The sequence below is a fragment of the Haliotis rufescens genome, unplaced genomic scaffold (assembly GCF_023055435.1).
Source record: "Haliotis rufescens isolate VD_foot unplaced genomic scaffold, xgHalRufe1.0.p SCAF_7, whole genome shotgun sequence".
NCBI classification, from domain to species: domain Eukaryota; kingdom Metazoa; phylum Mollusca; class Gastropoda; order Lepetellida; family Haliotidae; genus Haliotis; species Haliotis rufescens.
Genome location: NW_025964361.1, coordinates 41,233,432 through 41,250,950, shown reverse-complemented (window position 1 = coordinate 41,250,950; position 17,519 = coordinate 41,233,432). Strand labels below are relative to the sequence as shown.

Below are 17,519 nucleotides of genomic sequence, written 5' to 3'. Positions count from 1 at the left end.
CATGCAAAGGCATGTCAAGTGTTTAACTGAACAAACACGGAACATATGGTACAAGTCAAAATAGATAATTGCATCACTATAACATTAAAGCAAATAACATAACATAACACTATAACAAACATTTATTCTAAATAAATGCATCATATCATCTACTGTCCTCGAAGTCATGCATAGCTGTACAATAACTGTCTATTTCGGGGGCACGGGTGGCCTTGTTGTCTAAGGCGCCACAATTCTCTGTGCAGAGTTGCTTCCCTTGGAGACGTCAGAAACCTATGATTGTGGGTTCGAATCTTGGTTCGCCCAGATTATGTTTCTAGGTTTGTCAGCACCATACCCGTGCCTGTGGGTTTCATCGAAGTGGCAAACGTCTAAGACCTGCATCACTTCAGGCTTTCCTCCCACATTAAGCTGACACACCGTGATATAACTGGAATACTGTTAAAAGTGGCGTTAAACACCACTCACTCAATGTCTATATATTTCATATTTATGAAATGCGTTTTTATCAGTATGACACACTAAAATATATAGCTTCGTATTTACAGAAATCTATCTTGCAGCGTGTTTTTACTTAATAAAGTATCGATAAGTGTCACCACATTTCGCCTATATTTCACATAAAACTTAAATATGACACAACCTAAAAGTAGCTAAATCTAAATCGCTGACGTTGGATTTCATAACCAGCTACATACTCTAAATAGCACATGCTAACCCTTTCGTTAACACCTGGCGTCAAATTCATATACTGTCCATCACTAGTTTGCCTTTTGCTACCAATGGAATCTGTTTTGGCACAAATCAAAACTAATTTGTCTCTGGCGGGCGTCGACGTTTAATTCCATTTGTGGAGCTAATCACTCAGTCCTGTTCTCAGAGTGTGTCTAACAGTCGTTCATGTCTACAGAAGTTCTTATTTGATAATATCCACTTCATGTTGGAATTTTTTTTTTTTAAAAGCGCTTTACATGAATTAATAACTCGCCATGGACTACTGCAGTCGGTACGCAAAGTACGATGTCTGATTAGATGGGGTAATCTAAAGGTTCAACCGTTTGCTCACCGCACCAAAACTCCCAGTTCGATTCCGACATTGGTAGAATGTGAAACCCGTTCTTGGTGTCTGCTCGCTGTGATATAACTGGAATATGACTCGAGGCATAAAACCATACTCACTCACTCACTGAAGTGGGCCAAACTGTCCGCTCCAATAGATGTTTAAGAACTTACCAGAATCACCTTCGAACAGTGTAAACCACGGCTTTTAATACCAACTATGAAAGGGGACATTGCACTGTTTCTGATTTGTGAAAACGCATAAAGAGGAATAGAGTCTCCAATACCTCAATACGTTCTTAACGATTTTCAACTGACCAAGTCTTGTCCTTGGTTTGAATATTGACCACTCGTTAACCCATATAAACAAGCCATTAGTTATAATTATGTAGTAATTAAGTAATTATTAGGTATTAAAGAAATCAGTGTATATGATCACAATTATAATATGCTGCTGACCAAGTCTTGTCCTTGGTTTGAATATTGACCACTCGTTAACCCATATAAACAAGCCATTAGTTATAATTATGTAGTAATTAAGTAATTATTAGGTATTAAAGAAATCAGTGTATATGATCACAATTATAATATGCTGCTGACCAAGTCTTGTCCTTGGTTTGAATATTGACCACTCGTTAACCCATATAAACAAGCCATTAGTTATAATTATGTAGTAATTAAGTAATTATTAGGTATTAAAGAAATCAGTGTATATGATCACAATTATAATATGCTGCTGACCAAGTCTTGTCCTTGGTTTGAATATTGACCACTCGTTAACCCATATAAACAAGCCATTAGTTATAATTATGTAGTAATTAAGTAATTATTAGGTATTAAAGAAATCAGTGTATATGATCACAATTATAATATGCTGCTGACCAAGTCTTGTCCTTGGTTTGAATATTGACCACTCGTTAACCCATATAAACAAGCCATTAGTTATAATTATGTAGTAATTAAGTAATTATTAGGTATTAAAGAAATCAGTGTATATGATCACAATTATAATATGCTGCTTGTGTATGTTTGGATGACATTGTATCCGAACTTGCTTATACAGCCCCGGGTCTCTCTGACCTATAAACAGTACATAGGCAAGATGCTACACATTCCGATATATTAAATTGTGCATAATGGTATATCAAGAACTGACACACCATAGTCGACATATTTGGTTGCATATAGAAATAATGCGTACAATACATATTTTACATATACGATACCGATTGTGTACTTGACACCATGTATTGGAATATATAGAATATATATCACAGTAAAATGTGTTGCGACAAAGAGATCGTTTAGCATTGGTCGGCATATATACATATATACTGAATATTCCACAAATATAGTTGTACAGTATGAAGCCATTGTTAATTCCATTACAACGAATATGTTGTCGCATCTTGATATTCCGTTTTTCGACAACCATTTGGGTAAATGTTACATTCACAACCGTAGAAGAAAGGTCATGGGTCACATCCCCATAGGGATACCAGTTATATCCTCCATTCTCTTGAGGCGTCCTGCTGCCTGCTATTCTCAATGCGCATGCGTATAGCTTCCTTGAGATGCTCAATCTGGCTTTTGATTGGCGCAGACTGACTTTCTTTCTTCTTCCTCTTTGTAATCTTCCGCATATAGTCCCTCAAACCAAGAGCTAGCTCCCTAGTAGGAAAGAGGTCAAGTGTTAATAGAAGCAATTAATATCTAGTCTACCTATCTAGGCCCATTTCTGGTGTCCCCCGCCGTGATATTGCTGGAATATTGCTAAAAGCGGCGTAAAACCATACTCACTCACTCACTCTACCTATCTAGTAATCCCAAACATCAATTATGTAAATTTTAAAATTTGACATCAGTACCAAGTTCCAGTGACGCCAATCAATTTGATTGCATACAAAATAACCTAATCGCTGATCAGTAATAATATATACTTTGTTCATGTTCCTAAGACGACTTGCCGTAATGACGGTAAAACATCTCATGGCATCTTTCTATGCTTTGTATACTGATTAAGTTAACGCCATTTTCAACAGTATTTCAGTTATATCACGACGTATCAGCTTGATGCGGGGGAGAAAAAGGGATGCAGGTGTTAGATGTTTACCACCCACCAGCACAAGTATGGTGCAGACAACCCTAGAAACATAATAAGGATGAACCGTGATTCGAACCCACGATCATACAAATTTGGCTCGACTATTGGTCGCATCTCTGCACAACGAGTGAGTGAGTGAGTGAGTTGGGTTTAACGCTGCTTTTAACAGTATTCCAGTTATATCGCGGCGTGTCAGCTTAATGTGGGAGGAAAGCCCGAAGTGATGCAGGTCTCTGACGTTTACCATTTCGGTGAAACCCACGAGCACGGGTATGGTGCTGACAAACATAGAAACATAATTTGGGCGAACCGGGATTCGAACCCATAATCATAGGTTTCTGGCGTGCCCAAGGGACGCAATTCTGCACAGCGAATCGCGGCGCCTTGGACGACTGGGCCACCCGTGCCCCACTCTGCACAACGAAAATCAGCGCCTTAGAGGCCCAGGCTACCCGTGTCCCCGGCTGTCGTTACAGTCAAATAGGGTATCTCATATACATTGGAACCTTGTTAGCCCGGACCCTGTGAGTCCAGAGACCAGGCATGTGCTTCACGTCGTGGAACCATTTTCCAATCTATATTAAAACTTTGTGAAACTGTTAGACACTGTGTTAAAGTGAGACATTGCCTCTCTTTAATCACAGCTGTATTGACATACATAATAAAACTGAGTTTGCAGACAAACATTTGGGATCTGAATGACTTGAATCAAACTTCAGTCTAGTCCCCCTTTAATTCGGGTGTTAACTTTGAACGGTACCGCCCGGATTATTAATGTTTCAACAAGTGTCAATAAAAGAAAACAGTTTATATTGACAACGCTGAAATGTTTGAGATGCCCCCTGTAAACGATACATACTCGTAGTCGACGAAGCCATCCGTATTCCTGTCTAGCTTCTCCATCATAATGTCCATGGAGCGAGAGCTGAGGGGGATGCCGTCGTTCTGTCAAAACAACGCACACTATTTGATCCACTGTGTAAACATGGTCTTTGTTGTGAAGAGGGGAAAACAAAATATTTTTATTCGATGAGTAATTTAACCTTGAATGATTTACAGAAAAGTGAAAAGCAATAGCGTCAGTCAACATCGTTTTACGTTTATAAGTAAATGAAAATGTGTTGGAATTCATCGCCAAACCCCTATGAAATATATATTGGATATAGGGGGATAACTCACCAATAGTCCGTTCCTCAGTTCCTCTCTATCCAGTGTGTAACTCTTGTCCTTATCAAGGCTGTGTAGCAAGTCTATAAGTCGGAGGTTCTTTCTGCGCATGTAGTCGAAGAGGATGCTGGACGGATCATCGGTGTCAAGAACAACGGCCTTGCCATTGCGCTTGAAATCCTCATGACGCATGGCTACGCCATATTTGACCCGAAGTGGACGCTTTGTCTGGACTTCATCGAGAAGGTCTGTGAAGTCTTCTCCAACAGGAACTTCCTGTAACACAAATAAGTGAGTGAGTGAGTGAGGTGTATAACATTATTGGAACAGCCGGAGGAAGCGAGCGATGCCATGCAGATTGACGGCGCTTTTAGCAATTTTGTAGATTTTGTTTCATGGTCGGGGACATTTACAATCTCATTAAAATCAGACCTTAGTTCTCGCTACCGCTAAACAAAGATCTGAGGACATCCCATTAGGGGTCACGTCAGAACGACCTTTCATCCGACCAATCAGTGCGTCGCTTACCAGATTATGAAAGTGACAGTCGGAAACTGATTTCTAGTCATGCAATCTCGAAAACTTTAACATGGTGTATTCCGAACGATAGTTACGGGTTTAACCACTGAATCCTTACAATCTAGACCATCTATTAGCCATTCCAGAATGTTTTTTTGTTCAGGTTTCAAATTTGTAATCGAGAATTTGTCAAAATATGTTTCGAAGCGTAGTCGCCAATTTGAAATTTGTGCCGTGAAGCACGAGAAAGCTGCCTTCTGATTGGTCATTCCACTGGTCGGCCAAAGTTCGCGCAAGGTCGGCCTGACGTGACCCGTAATGGGGTGTCCTCAGATCTTTGTTTAGCGGAAGCGAGAACTAAGATCTGATTTTAATGAGATTGGGGACATTTAAAAATGGACACTATACCCGTGCGGCGAATCGAACTCGATTTTCATCGTGAGGAGTGAGTGAGTGAGTGAGTGAGTATGGTTTTACGCCGCTTTTAGCAATATTCCAGCAATATCGCGGCTGGGGGACACCAGAAATTGGCTTCACACATTGTACCCATGTCGGGAATCGAACCCGGGTCTTCGGCGTGACGAGCGAACGCTAGGCTACCCGACCGCCCCTCATTGTGAGGAACGTACGTTGTAACATCTAGGCCACCCCATCACCCCTTGAACTGGCCGTGGGTTGGCCTAGTGGTTCAAGCGTTGGCTCGTCATTCAAAAGAGCCAGGTTCGATATGGGAAGTACGTTTCCGGTGTCTTTCTGTCGTGACATTGCTGGAATATTGCTACAATGAGTGAGTGACATGTGAAACCTCAGTCACTCAGGTGCATATCTTGATGAGCATGTTGTACTGCATGAGCATCTACAAGGGACATATTCCCGAGCACCGTCAGTACTTCACTGTCAGTCGACACTACGTCCCTCAATCACCCGTAAATACCGTGGACTGACATGCGGTGTGATGGTGACGTGTGTCTTATTTTAGACAGCTAATGAAATGAGGTCGTGTAGAAACTCACGGTCGTCAACTCCGTGCACGAACTTTGTGCGAACCCTACCATTGCCTGATATTGAAGCAATGTGTAGAGCACGAGAATGTCAAACGAGAAACATACACGTTTGTGAGAGGCAAAATAAGAGCTCATTGCATTCGTCACCACTCGCCCCTTTCCGTAACCTGCAAGAAGCTTGTCCCGGAATAACTCGAGTTGGTCACGAATGAGCTCATTGGTCTGAATACTCGCAGATTTGCCTCTTGCTGAAATCAGGATGGACCTTCATTCGTTAGTTATAAATTGCGACTACATTGCAAAGGGACCGTATGTATTCCCGTTCATGCAACTAAGCTTCATAAGCCTCTTTTGTCATACGGCAACGAAACAGCTTGGAATACCCAAAAGGTTTTCCCGTTTGAGGTGTAATGATTTTGGTTGTGACGGGGCTCTGTAAATAATCTAGTCTGGACCAGACAATCCAGTGATTAATATCCTGAGCATCATCAACGCAGTTGGGATCGATGACATGCAGCAACCAAGTCAGCGAGCCTGACCACCTATTGTCGCCTTTTACGGCAAGCATAGTCGCCTTTTACGGCAAGCATAGTCGCCTTTTACGACAAGCATAGTCGCCTTTTACGGCAAGCATGGGTTGCTGAGGTGTAATGACATCACCCATGTGATATATTTGTATATACGGTATATAAACCAGCGTGCAAAAGCAGGTATACACCCATGTTTGATGGTAGCTAAAAGGAAACAAATGAGAAAATTATTGCTATTCGATGGTGTTGTATTTGATACAGGTTTCACCGTTGTGTTTTGACCTGAGGTTTGCAGTGTTTTCGCGACTCTTTTCAGCCTTGTAACATGATGACGTTGCAGGTTTTCAGTCACGTCCGATTTTCAAGTGAAGACTTTCTTTTCCCCGGCAGTTAATTCTGTGTTATGAAGAGTATACGCATATTGTACTGATATAGTAAATTATAAATACTTTAGACTTACGGAGAGGTCAAGGTCAATGAGGGCGGTAGCGTCATCTTCAGATATTGCTTTGAGAATACTCATAGCGCCCTCGGTTGTCAACGGGTTGATTCCGATCTAGAGGAAATACAAACAACTTTTTGCCATAAAGATTCTCATGACGGAAATACAACAGTTAGCTAGAGCAAACGTGATACCAAATATTGTGAAATATTTAAAGAAAAAGAATCTGTCCGCCTTAGGGCACGGGTGGCCCTGTTGTCTGAGGCGCCGCGATTCCCTATGCAGAGTCGCGTCCCTTGGGCACGCCAGAAACCTATGATGGTGGGTTCGAATCCCGGTTCGCCCAGATTATGTTTCTAGGTTTGTCAGCACCATACCCGTGCTCGTGGGTTTCACCGAAGTGGTAAACGTCTGAGACCTGCCTCACTTCGGGCTTTCCTCCCACATTAAGCTGACACGCCGTGATATAACTGGAATACTGTTAAAAGCGACGTTAAACCCAACTCACTCACACTGTCCGCGTTATCCGAATGGTGAGTCTATTTAGCGCTATAGACCATACGTATTCGGAATACCAAATCTCCCATCCGTCTACCTAATCATTGATATCCGAGCAGAGGCACATTTGAACAACGTCCTTGAATAGTCAGACACGAAATCTCAGTTCAGAAAAAAAGGTTATTCCTTTGAAACTCTCATGTGTCAAGGTTGCAGTTGCCCATTCACTTACTCTCCGCCGCCAGCGTTACTTTCTACAGAACCACAGAACACCCTACAACATTCATACCAGATCTTAAATAGAACTCCTTTCTGTCCATAACAATATCCGTGGTCAAGTGGGAAGAGCTTTTGTCTGGAGAGCGGAAAGGCGGTGGTTCGATTCCCGGCGTCGTCACATTGAAAGCGGTTATAAGAGGGTACCTGTTACTCTCACTGGCGCTCGGCATGAAGAGGATTACACAAGGACTGGTCGGCTCTGAATCTGAGTAGGGCAAACTGAGGCAATAAATCGCACTTGGCTAGCACTATTAAACATGCGGACTAGTACAAGCAGCAACACACAAGTGCATGCACTTCGCTACACATGTGCAATGATTATAATCTTGAACACGACGTTAAACCCTATTTCACCTTACTCAGTACCCAGATCAGGATTTGTCCATCGTATATTGATAGAAAGCGAAGAGTCAACCATTAACATATGAATATGTCCTCTTCGGAAACACATCCTGGAAATGATGCCCGGCCGTTTCTCTCCGTTTTCTCTATTGTACCTATCTCAAGCTGCACCGATCAATGAGACGTATCTTATAGACTTTGAGAGAGGTTAACCGACCAATAAGAAGTATTTTCAAGACTTTCAAGAGAGTTGCGTCGACCAATGAGACGACCAATAGATTCTGAGAGAGCTTCACCGACCAATGAGACAACCAATAGATTCTGAGAGAGCTGCACCGACCAATGAGACAACCAATAGATTCTGAGAGAGCTACACCGACCAATGAGACAACCAATAGATTCTGAGAGAGCTGCACCGACCAATGAGACAACCAATAGATTCTGAGAGAGCTGCACCGACCAATGAGACAACCAATAGATTCTGAGAGAGCTACACCGACCAATGAGACAACCAATAGATTCTGAGAGAGCTACACCGACCAATGAGACAACCAATAGATTCTGAGAGAGCTACACCGACCAATAGATTCTGAGAGAGCTACACCGACGAATGAGACAACCAATAGATTCTAAGAGAGCTGCATCCACCAATGAGACGAACAATAGATTCTGAGAGAGCTACACCGACCAATGAGACGACCAATAGATTCTGAGAGAGCTTCACCGACCAATAGATTCTGAGAGAGCTACACCGACCAATGAGACGACCAATAGATTCTGAGAGAGCTACACCGACCAATGAGACAACCAATAGATTCTGAGAGAGCTACACCGACGAATGAGACAACCAATAGATTCTAAGAGAGCTGCATCCACCAACGAGACGAACAATAGATTCTGAGAGAGCTGCACCTACCAATGAGACGACCAAAAGATTCTGAGAGAGCTACACCGACCAATGAGACGACCAAAAGATTCTGTGAGAGCTTCACCGACCAATGAGACGTACCTTAAGGACTTTGAGAATCTTGTTCTTTAGCAGGCCGTTGAGCAGAAGGCGGAAGGCACTGATGTTGATCCTGTTGGCTTCGAGGTCCAGTTCCACCAGGGTCTTGTTCTTGACCAGGGCTTTGGACATCTCCTGGCTGCCCTCCATCCCAAATCCATTCCAGGACAGAAACAGTCGGGTCAGGCCTGTATTGGTCTGGAGGGGAGGAGATGGGGGTCAAGAGATCGCTGGATCAGCTATATCAGCTACATTATAACAATATTAAAATAATAATATCTAAATATTGCAGACCAATTGAGCCATGTTTTTTTTGTTTGAGGTAGTGTTTTTGGCTTTGGAGTCAGCACTTTAAAACAAACAGGGGGCTAGGGTGGCCCAAGCGGTCTGAGGCGCTGCAATTCGCTGTTCAGAGTTGCGTCCCTTGGGCACACCAGAATTCTAGGATCGTGGGTTCGAATCCCGGTTCGCCCCAACTATGTTTCTAGGTTTTCAGCACCATACCCGTCCTCGCAGGCTTCACAAAAGTGGTAAGAGTCTAAGACCTGCAAGACTTCGGGCTTTCCTCCCACATTCAGGTGACACGCCGTATTTATTGTTCAACTGGAATTCTGTTCAAAGCGGCATTCAACCCAACCCATTCACTCACTCAAAACATACAATATTATTGTGTGAGAGGAGCACCAAAACAATACCATTTGAACGCCGAAATATAAGTGCAATAATCTTGGACGCGACGTTAAACCACATTTCACCTCACCCCATTTCGAACGCATTTCACGCGTCGTACAAAAACAACTGTCTTGGAGATAAAGATTAGAATTGACTTGCAGCAAAGTAGAAGCGATTCTATCACCGTGAACATAATTTGCCATTGTCATGTGATTTGGGTGTAAGCTAAGATACATTTCAAAATTAAAAGGTATATCTGAATATAAATAAGGATCGTCCTGTCCAAAGCCTGACCTTGCTTTGGTTTAGCGCTTGCGTAATAATAAGATAGCACGAACACGACCATGAATCATACCTATTACCCGACGCTTGAACAATAAAACTTGTCAAAATGGACCATCGCAAACAGATAAATGGATACAGAAAAAAACGAGATAGATTTGGCTCGCAGAAGATTCTAAAACATAAACATCGATTTAATTGCCTCTAAATTTATAAAATAATGTATAGAAAACAATACAAAAATCATCATCGATGTAGTTGCCTCTAGTTAGGCAAATATATAACGAACAAAAAAATCAACATTGCTATATTTACTTCTCAGGAAAATATGTAACGATCAATAAAAAGTAAACATCGATATTTTTCTTCTTAGGCACATATATAAAGATGTCGTATTTTAAAGTTTTTTCCATCACTGCTGTTGTGGAAGATAGAAGGCCCCGCTTTCATCACGGTGTTGTGAAGCCGGCATGTGGTCATACGATATGCTTGTCTTCATATCGATTTCATACCTCCATACATCTCATGTGTCCATATGTTGTCTTTATACAGTGCACATGCTTCATTGCGACAGAAACTGCCTGACAACAGAATAACACTAGGGAACATTACGTCCTCCAAATATGATTGATTATTCAACGCCCTGGGACAATGTCAAAACATTTCATTCGAGTTTACTTAATACTGAAAATTGTAATAATATTTCACTAGATATGTTGATGTCAAAATGCAATTTCGGCTGATACTGCTACGACCTATATTTTAATAAACTAGAAAGTGTATGTATAAAAACCTCCTTAGGGCGTTCTGTCTTCGGGTTGAGGTACGTTATCTTGGATTTGACGGCGCTAAATAAAACATTTGAAACCTCATGCTGTTCCAAAATTCCATTGACGGCTGTCAAACATACTGCCTACATAGCTACATAGCTCTACGTTAAAAATGTCATCCTCCTTTGTACAGGGTAAAATAACTCCATTCTATATTGGAGCGCCTCTGTGGTCTAGTGGTAGAGCGTGGTCGAGTGGGGTTCGATCCCCGGCCGCGTCATACCAAAAGACGTTGAAAGATGGTACTTGTTGTTACCATGCCTAACGCTCGGCATTAAAGGCCTTAAACAAGGACTGGTCGGCTCGGAATCAGTCTGAGTGGGGTATTCATGCTCAGCTGCAGCATGGTTTGTTTGTTTGTTTGTTTGTTGTTTTACGCCGCACTCAGCAATATTTCAGCTATATGACGGCGGTCTGTAAATAATCGAGTCTGGACCAGACAATCCAGTGATTGACATCATGAGCATCAAGCTGCAGCATGGTACCTCAGTCCGGACGAGTACGGGGTAGAATAGGTCTTCAGCAACCCATGCTTGCCGTAAAAGGCGACTATGCTTGTCGTAAGAGGTGACTACCGGGATCGGGTGGTCAGGCTCGCTGATTTGGTTGATGCATGTCATCGTATCCCAATTGCGTGGATCAATGCTCATGATGTCAATCACTGGATTGTCTGGTCCAGACTCGATTATTTACAGATCGCCGTTATATAGCGGGAGTATTGCTTTGTGCGGCGTTAAACAACAAACAAACAAACAACCCAGTTGTAGGACCTCTGTTTTGGTGGAAGCCTCGGTGGCTGAGTGGGTTAGCTCGCTGACTTAAGTGTGCTGGCGATGAGGTGCCTCACACTTACAGTGTGGGTTCGAATCTCGGATGGGACTCAATCCAAACAAGTACGGTTCATAGCTTTCGGCCATGGGAGCCGTGCCAATTTACACTTGTCAGAGGGGTACACAAAGTATGTGATCTAGAACACCAGTTGTCGGACTTTCATTTTGGTGGAAGCCTCGGTGGCTGAGTGTGTTGGATCGCTGACTTTGTGTGCTGGCGATTAGGTGCCTCACTCTGGCAGTGTGGGTTCGAATCTCGGATGGGACTCAACCCAAACAAGTACAAGTATCTGTATTTTACAGACCACTATATAAATGGCACAGTGTGTTGAATATTTTTAGCGTCTTCTTTCGAATCAGGCTCAAATGCAAGCAGGGGCGCGAATGGATTGAGGTATAAATAAAAAGTAGAATGGAGATAAAATACGCTGGATGCTCGAGGATGTGAAAACTATTGTTTCATGTCTTCATGTGTTCCTAATTCCAGTCCTAAAATATTCTGGCAGTCCAGAGGTCATTGGCTTCGCGACCGCCTCCGTGGTCTAGTGGTAGAGCGTCAGCCCGGAGAGCGGAAGGTCCGGGGTTCGATCCCCGACAGCGTCATACCAAAAGACGTTAAAAGATGGTACATGTTGTTACCCTGTCTAGCGCTCGGCATTAAGGGGCTAAAACAAGGACTGGTCGGCTCGGAGTCAGTATACTGTGTCTGAGTGGGGTATTCATGTTAAACTGTGGTATCTCTGTGAGCTAGCACTATAAATCGGCATCAGTCCGGACTAGTACAAGCAGCCACACAAACACACACACACGTACATGCACGTCGCTATATAAGTGCACTAATCTTGGACGCGACGTTAAGCCCAATTCACTTCACCTCACCTCCTTGGCTTCGCCAATTTAGCAAAATATCCGTTTTGGAATCCTCACAATTGCAATTTATGTGATTATCATTTTGCATCATGTAATTACTAAAAGCACAATCACTTACCTTTCAGTTGACGTTAACAGATTGCCTTTAGCTTAAAACAATACATTAAAAGAAAGAGAAATCTTTGATACGGACCCTATTCACCAAAATATTTATTTTCTGTTGCATCGCGACAATTAAGTGTGGTATATTAGATCTGAAAACACCGAAGATCTCCTTTAACTTAAAGTACGTGACATATAAACGGAAGATATAGACTTTATTTAAACTGTATGCACCGGTAATACCAACAAATCAGTAATGGTTTGTGTTTAGATAGCTTGCCTCTGTTGTTTGACGATCTCATGCAATGTTTTATCAAACATACTGGTGCCGAGGAATCGCCAAGTTTGACACGAACGAACATAATGTCTCACTCAATAAGCTGTGAAATAATAAAACGGGCCATTGGGTTTTCTTAAGGTTCTACCGAGGGATCGATACAACGGACAATGCATGATAATGTCGATATCACAAGATTGGTTGTTACAATTTTCTCCCAGTGCAGGTTATGAAAAAATCTAACATTAAATCGTTACACGTTCCCAAAGGCTTTTCGCCAGTCATTTTAATGCGTGATGTGTTTATCAGCCTTGCGCTTGTTTTATAACGCTAGTGCGATGGTCTCATAAACAAAATTCGAGGTCTAGATGTTTATTCACAGTCGTAATAAAGGACCTTACGTGGTGCGCATGCGCACGTTTAACCGGAAATGATGATTTGATATATTTATTGTTTTGGCCGTCGCCTGTTAGTTATTGAACCGACGCGAACGAATTGTGGAACTTACCTGTAGCCCCTGACATATTGCCACAGCTCCTTTCAGACGGAGATGGTTCCAGCTTAGGTCGAGACTCTTCAGGGAAGCGTTCACAGCTGAAAGTAGACCACTGAGAGACTATTTGACATAAACATTCAATTACAAGTTTCGCTACACGCGCACATTATCCAGTATTTTTTTAAGCTGCAGACAACAATATTCAAGCTATACTATAGCTATTCAAAGAATTTTTTTTAAAAACACCCGATTCTTTCACGTTACCATAGTTAATGTGTCATGCCAGACAGATTAACAGTTAATCGCCCATTAATTTCCTCTTGCGACGCCTATTACGACAAGCATGGGTTGCTGGATAACAGTTCTAACCGGGATCTACATGGGGCTAGACAGACAGCTGTGAGACAGACACTACGTTATTCTTGAACACAATACCGCCATAAAACATTGAATGACAACACGTGTTTCCATGACAACCAAACCGCCTGGTCTCTTCCAACATGGCAATATTATACATACGATATCCATGTTACCATGACGACAGACACGAGGTTTTCTTCATAATTGAGAATAAAAGAATGCATATGGAAACATTCTATTCTTGAACAGGTTGGTTGGTTGGCTTGTTGTTTAACGCCACACTCAGCAACATTCCAGCTATATAACGGCGGTCTGTAAATAATCGAGTCTGGACCAGACAATCCAGTGATTGATATCACGAGCATCGATCCACGCAATTGGGATCGATGACCATACATAAACCAAGTCAGCGAGCCTGACAACCCGATCCCGTTAGTCGCCTTTTACGACGAGCATAGTCGCCTTTTACGGCAAGCATGATTCTTGAACAGGATGTGGCGTTAGTGTCTCCTCGCCCCTTATGGGATCAGCCCCTGCAGGCAATATTAGTGTCCGCCATGGCACGCTGTAAAGTGACCCTTTCCGTCTGTTTAAAGTCAAGCCATGGTGTGCCCCTTGGACTCACCTAAAACCTGAATTTATATGGCCCTTGTACATTTTGAATAGCAGAGCATTACGCCAACAATTACAAGGAGGCCATATATACTCATGTCAATATACAAGCATGTTATCGATGACACAAGAAGCTCTTAAGATTGTAAGAGAGTCGTACATCAACACGCCCTGCCCTAGTCAAGTTAGAATTATATAACTGTCACCTGTAAGTGTCAACTCTTAAATATTTTATCAACAGGCAAACAGGGGCAGCTGGCACTGAAGAATATATTACCTCCTTGGTCCTTAGGGTAAGGATTAAACATTTCCATAAATGTTATTGCAAATTATGGTACATATACCTAAAGTGTATCTTGAAGTCATAAATGGTTTAACTTTCAATATCACCCCCTTGACAAGCAGCTACAGGGGATTATATGGTTCGGCTTGAGACTTTGAGAATGTACTGAAAATGAATGATGTATGTGTGTCTATAATTTTCCATATTGTTCCGCCGTCTGTGGACGAGTCGTGGGTGGAATTGCGTCACTCACTCACTTTACGCCCAGTGGAATCTGTTTTGGCTGATAATCGAGACTGGTTATTATCTGGCATTGACGTCTTGCATTTACTAGCCTCCTCATCCGCCCATCGACAGTTACAAAGATATATACGGAGGAGAAATAACCGTAAGATTATTATGAGAATATTCCAACATTATACAGGAAAAACTTCAAGATTTTTTATCACCAGTTACGTTGAGAAATTCAATGCAGATACAAAGTCATGCATATCTTAGAACTGTGTTTTATTCAAGGTCTCATTAAAGCCCCATCATACGCATGGGGTAACTTGTTCACGTGTTTAAGGGGGCGCCCTGTACTATCTGTCTTCACGTAAGTCATGTGATGAGATCCACACAAAAAGTATATTAAAATGTAATTGGCTTTCGCCGGATTCCCATTTCATAATCAGTGATATCTTGCTTTGATTTAACTACCTTCGCTGAAAAACAATGCTCATTAACTACAGATGATGTTTTCAGGGATTCAAATAATGAGATATCCGGTACTTCAATTTTGCAAAATTATTCTTCTTTAAGAGACTTTATTTAGAAATTTCACGGAGATATTAAAAATGGATTCTCTAACATGTGTCAACATTAATGGAAGCGACAAAACAATTAATCGCAAGAAAAAATAATTATATTGAATTGAACGATGCGACGATATCATTTGAAACCAAAAACATAATCAAAAATAAAACAAAATTGAAATTGTAGAATTAAATATTTTCACTAAAGCACCTTTTTATGATCAGAGAAATGTCCTCAGTCACATTAAGATGAATCAGTTAGGGATTTTCCTAAAATGTTTTTGAATCATTAACATTATGCGTGTTGTAGAATCACGATTCATCGATCATAATTAGGATTTCAATACACAACACCTAATTGGACCCATTTTGTCCCCAGATAGTTGATTCAAAGCGACAAATTTAAGGAAAGTGAATTTGCCAGCAGGATTCTGTACAATGGGAACGCTTCTACGCTGATGCACCATACTAACTGTGAAATTGAATAACCTCTCCAACATCAGAGTAATAAAGCCATGGGTCTCTGAATAAAGCTATTTATTTCTAGCCCTCAGGCTTATGAGCACACCACCGTTTTTCACATGATCAATTTATATGACATTATTTGGAGCATGTGTGATATTTTCTTGACAAACATTCAAAATGATTATTTCTATTCTGGCTGTGATTGTATGCTTGTTAATAAAGGTTGGATTCCGTGTCAACATGCTGGGGTCATTTTAATCTGATTACAGAGTTTAAGATCTTTGTTGAGCAAAGAAATGTCGTATTTGAACATCAGTTGCTATTGTAAACCAAATGTACTATGCGCGTAATCGGATTGGTTTAAAAGCGATGATAAATGGAATTTGAAACCAAAAACGTTCATGATTAATCATGACGTACAATGTATGTGTTCTTTTAAGAGATGAAGATAATTTATTGTGAGTGTAATTTAGTAGTTTATGCCCAGAAAATTAATTTTGTCTTTCCATGGAGTGAGCGAATATATATACAAATTTATTACAGAATTCTCACGACACAGGACACCAAGGATGGATTTTGGAACTTTATGTTGAGAATCGAACCTGGATTTTCGGTACAACAAACCAACCATTTCACCACCGGGCAACCCCATTGGTTACCGTATTTAACTCCTGAAAACACCGAAACACCTCCAACTTAATTACAAGCGACAAAACCCTTAAATTCCAAACACAGCTACGATGCCCGTATTAAATACGTAACAATCGAATAACCGTTTTTTGTTTGTTTCATTACAAGCCACCATCAAACATTGGTGTCTACTGTATTATGCCCGGCATTAATTAGACAGTCATGGTATTCCAAGTATAGCGTTTGCTTACCTATGGCTTTGCCAATGAAAATACCACCATTTTCCCGGAAACAGTTGTGACTGAGGTTAAGTTCCCGAAGGGTCTTGGATTTCTGAAACAGAGTGTTCACAATATATTTTAAAATTAACAACCTGAGACACCCCGTTAATTCGGATACATATACTTAAATCGTCACTTGAAATTTAGCTTTTTTCTCAATGCAAACAAACCTCATTGTGTAGAGAACATCTTTCGCCAGTGAATGGAAATCCCCTTCTTGGCCACCGGCCGTTGTCATTACAGGACAAGAGAAATGGCGAGTCGTGCTTCTCACGTTAACATATTATTAACTAGGTTCGATCTTGGGTTGGGTGAGTTGGGTTTTACGCCGCTTTTAGCAATATTCCAGCAATATCACGGCGGAGGACACCGGAAATGGACTTTACACATTGTACCTATGTCGGAAATTGAACACGGGGCTTCGCCGTGACGAGCTAACGCTTTGAACGCTAGCCTACAAAACCGCCCCTCGATCTTAGAGTATGCGTCTAAGTGAAATATGTAAGGACTGTGTTCGACAGGACCGCGATAATTCACACCTGGGATAGTTGTTTAACGCCGCATTCAGCAATATTCCAGCTATATGACGGCGGTCTGTAAATAATCGAGTCTCGACCAGACAATCCAGTGATTGACATCATGGGCTTCAATCCACGCAATTGGGATACGATGACATGCATCAACCAAGACAGCGAGCCTGACCACCCGATCCCGTTAGTCGCCTCTTACAACAAGCACAGTCGCCTTTTATGGTAAGCATGGGTTTGCTGAAGACCTATCCTACC

General features: G+C 41.6%; 1 protein-coding gene across 2 annotated transcripts in view; it reads right to left on the bottom strand.

Moving 5' to 3' along the window:
* Positions 1 to 519: 519 nt before the first annotated feature.
* Positions 520 to 17,519, bottom strand: part of LOC124132709 (leucine-rich repeat-containing protein 74A-like) — a 141,643-nt gene continuing 124,643 nt past the window's right edge. For both annotated transcript variants that reach the window (XM_048387782.1, XM_048387781.1), the window contains 7 exons: positions 16,705 to 16,786; positions 13,322 to 13,407; positions 8,954 to 9,148; positions 6,844 to 6,939; positions 4,343 to 4,606; positions 4,023 to 4,108; positions 520 to 2,730 (listed from right to left, as the gene is read on the bottom strand). In XM_048387782.1, coding sequence (XP_048243739.1) covers positions 2,562 to 2,730; positions 4,023 to 4,108; positions 4,343 to 4,606; positions 6,844 to 6,939; positions 8,954 to 9,148; positions 13,322 to 13,407; positions 16,705 to 16,786 — 978 coding nt within the window. In that variant the 3' untranslated portion in view covers positions 520 to 2,561. The remainder of the gene's footprint in view (positions 2,731 to 4,022; positions 4,109 to 4,342; positions 4,607 to 6,843; positions 6,940 to 8,953; positions 9,149 to 13,321; positions 13,408 to 16,704; positions 16,787 to 17,519) is intronic.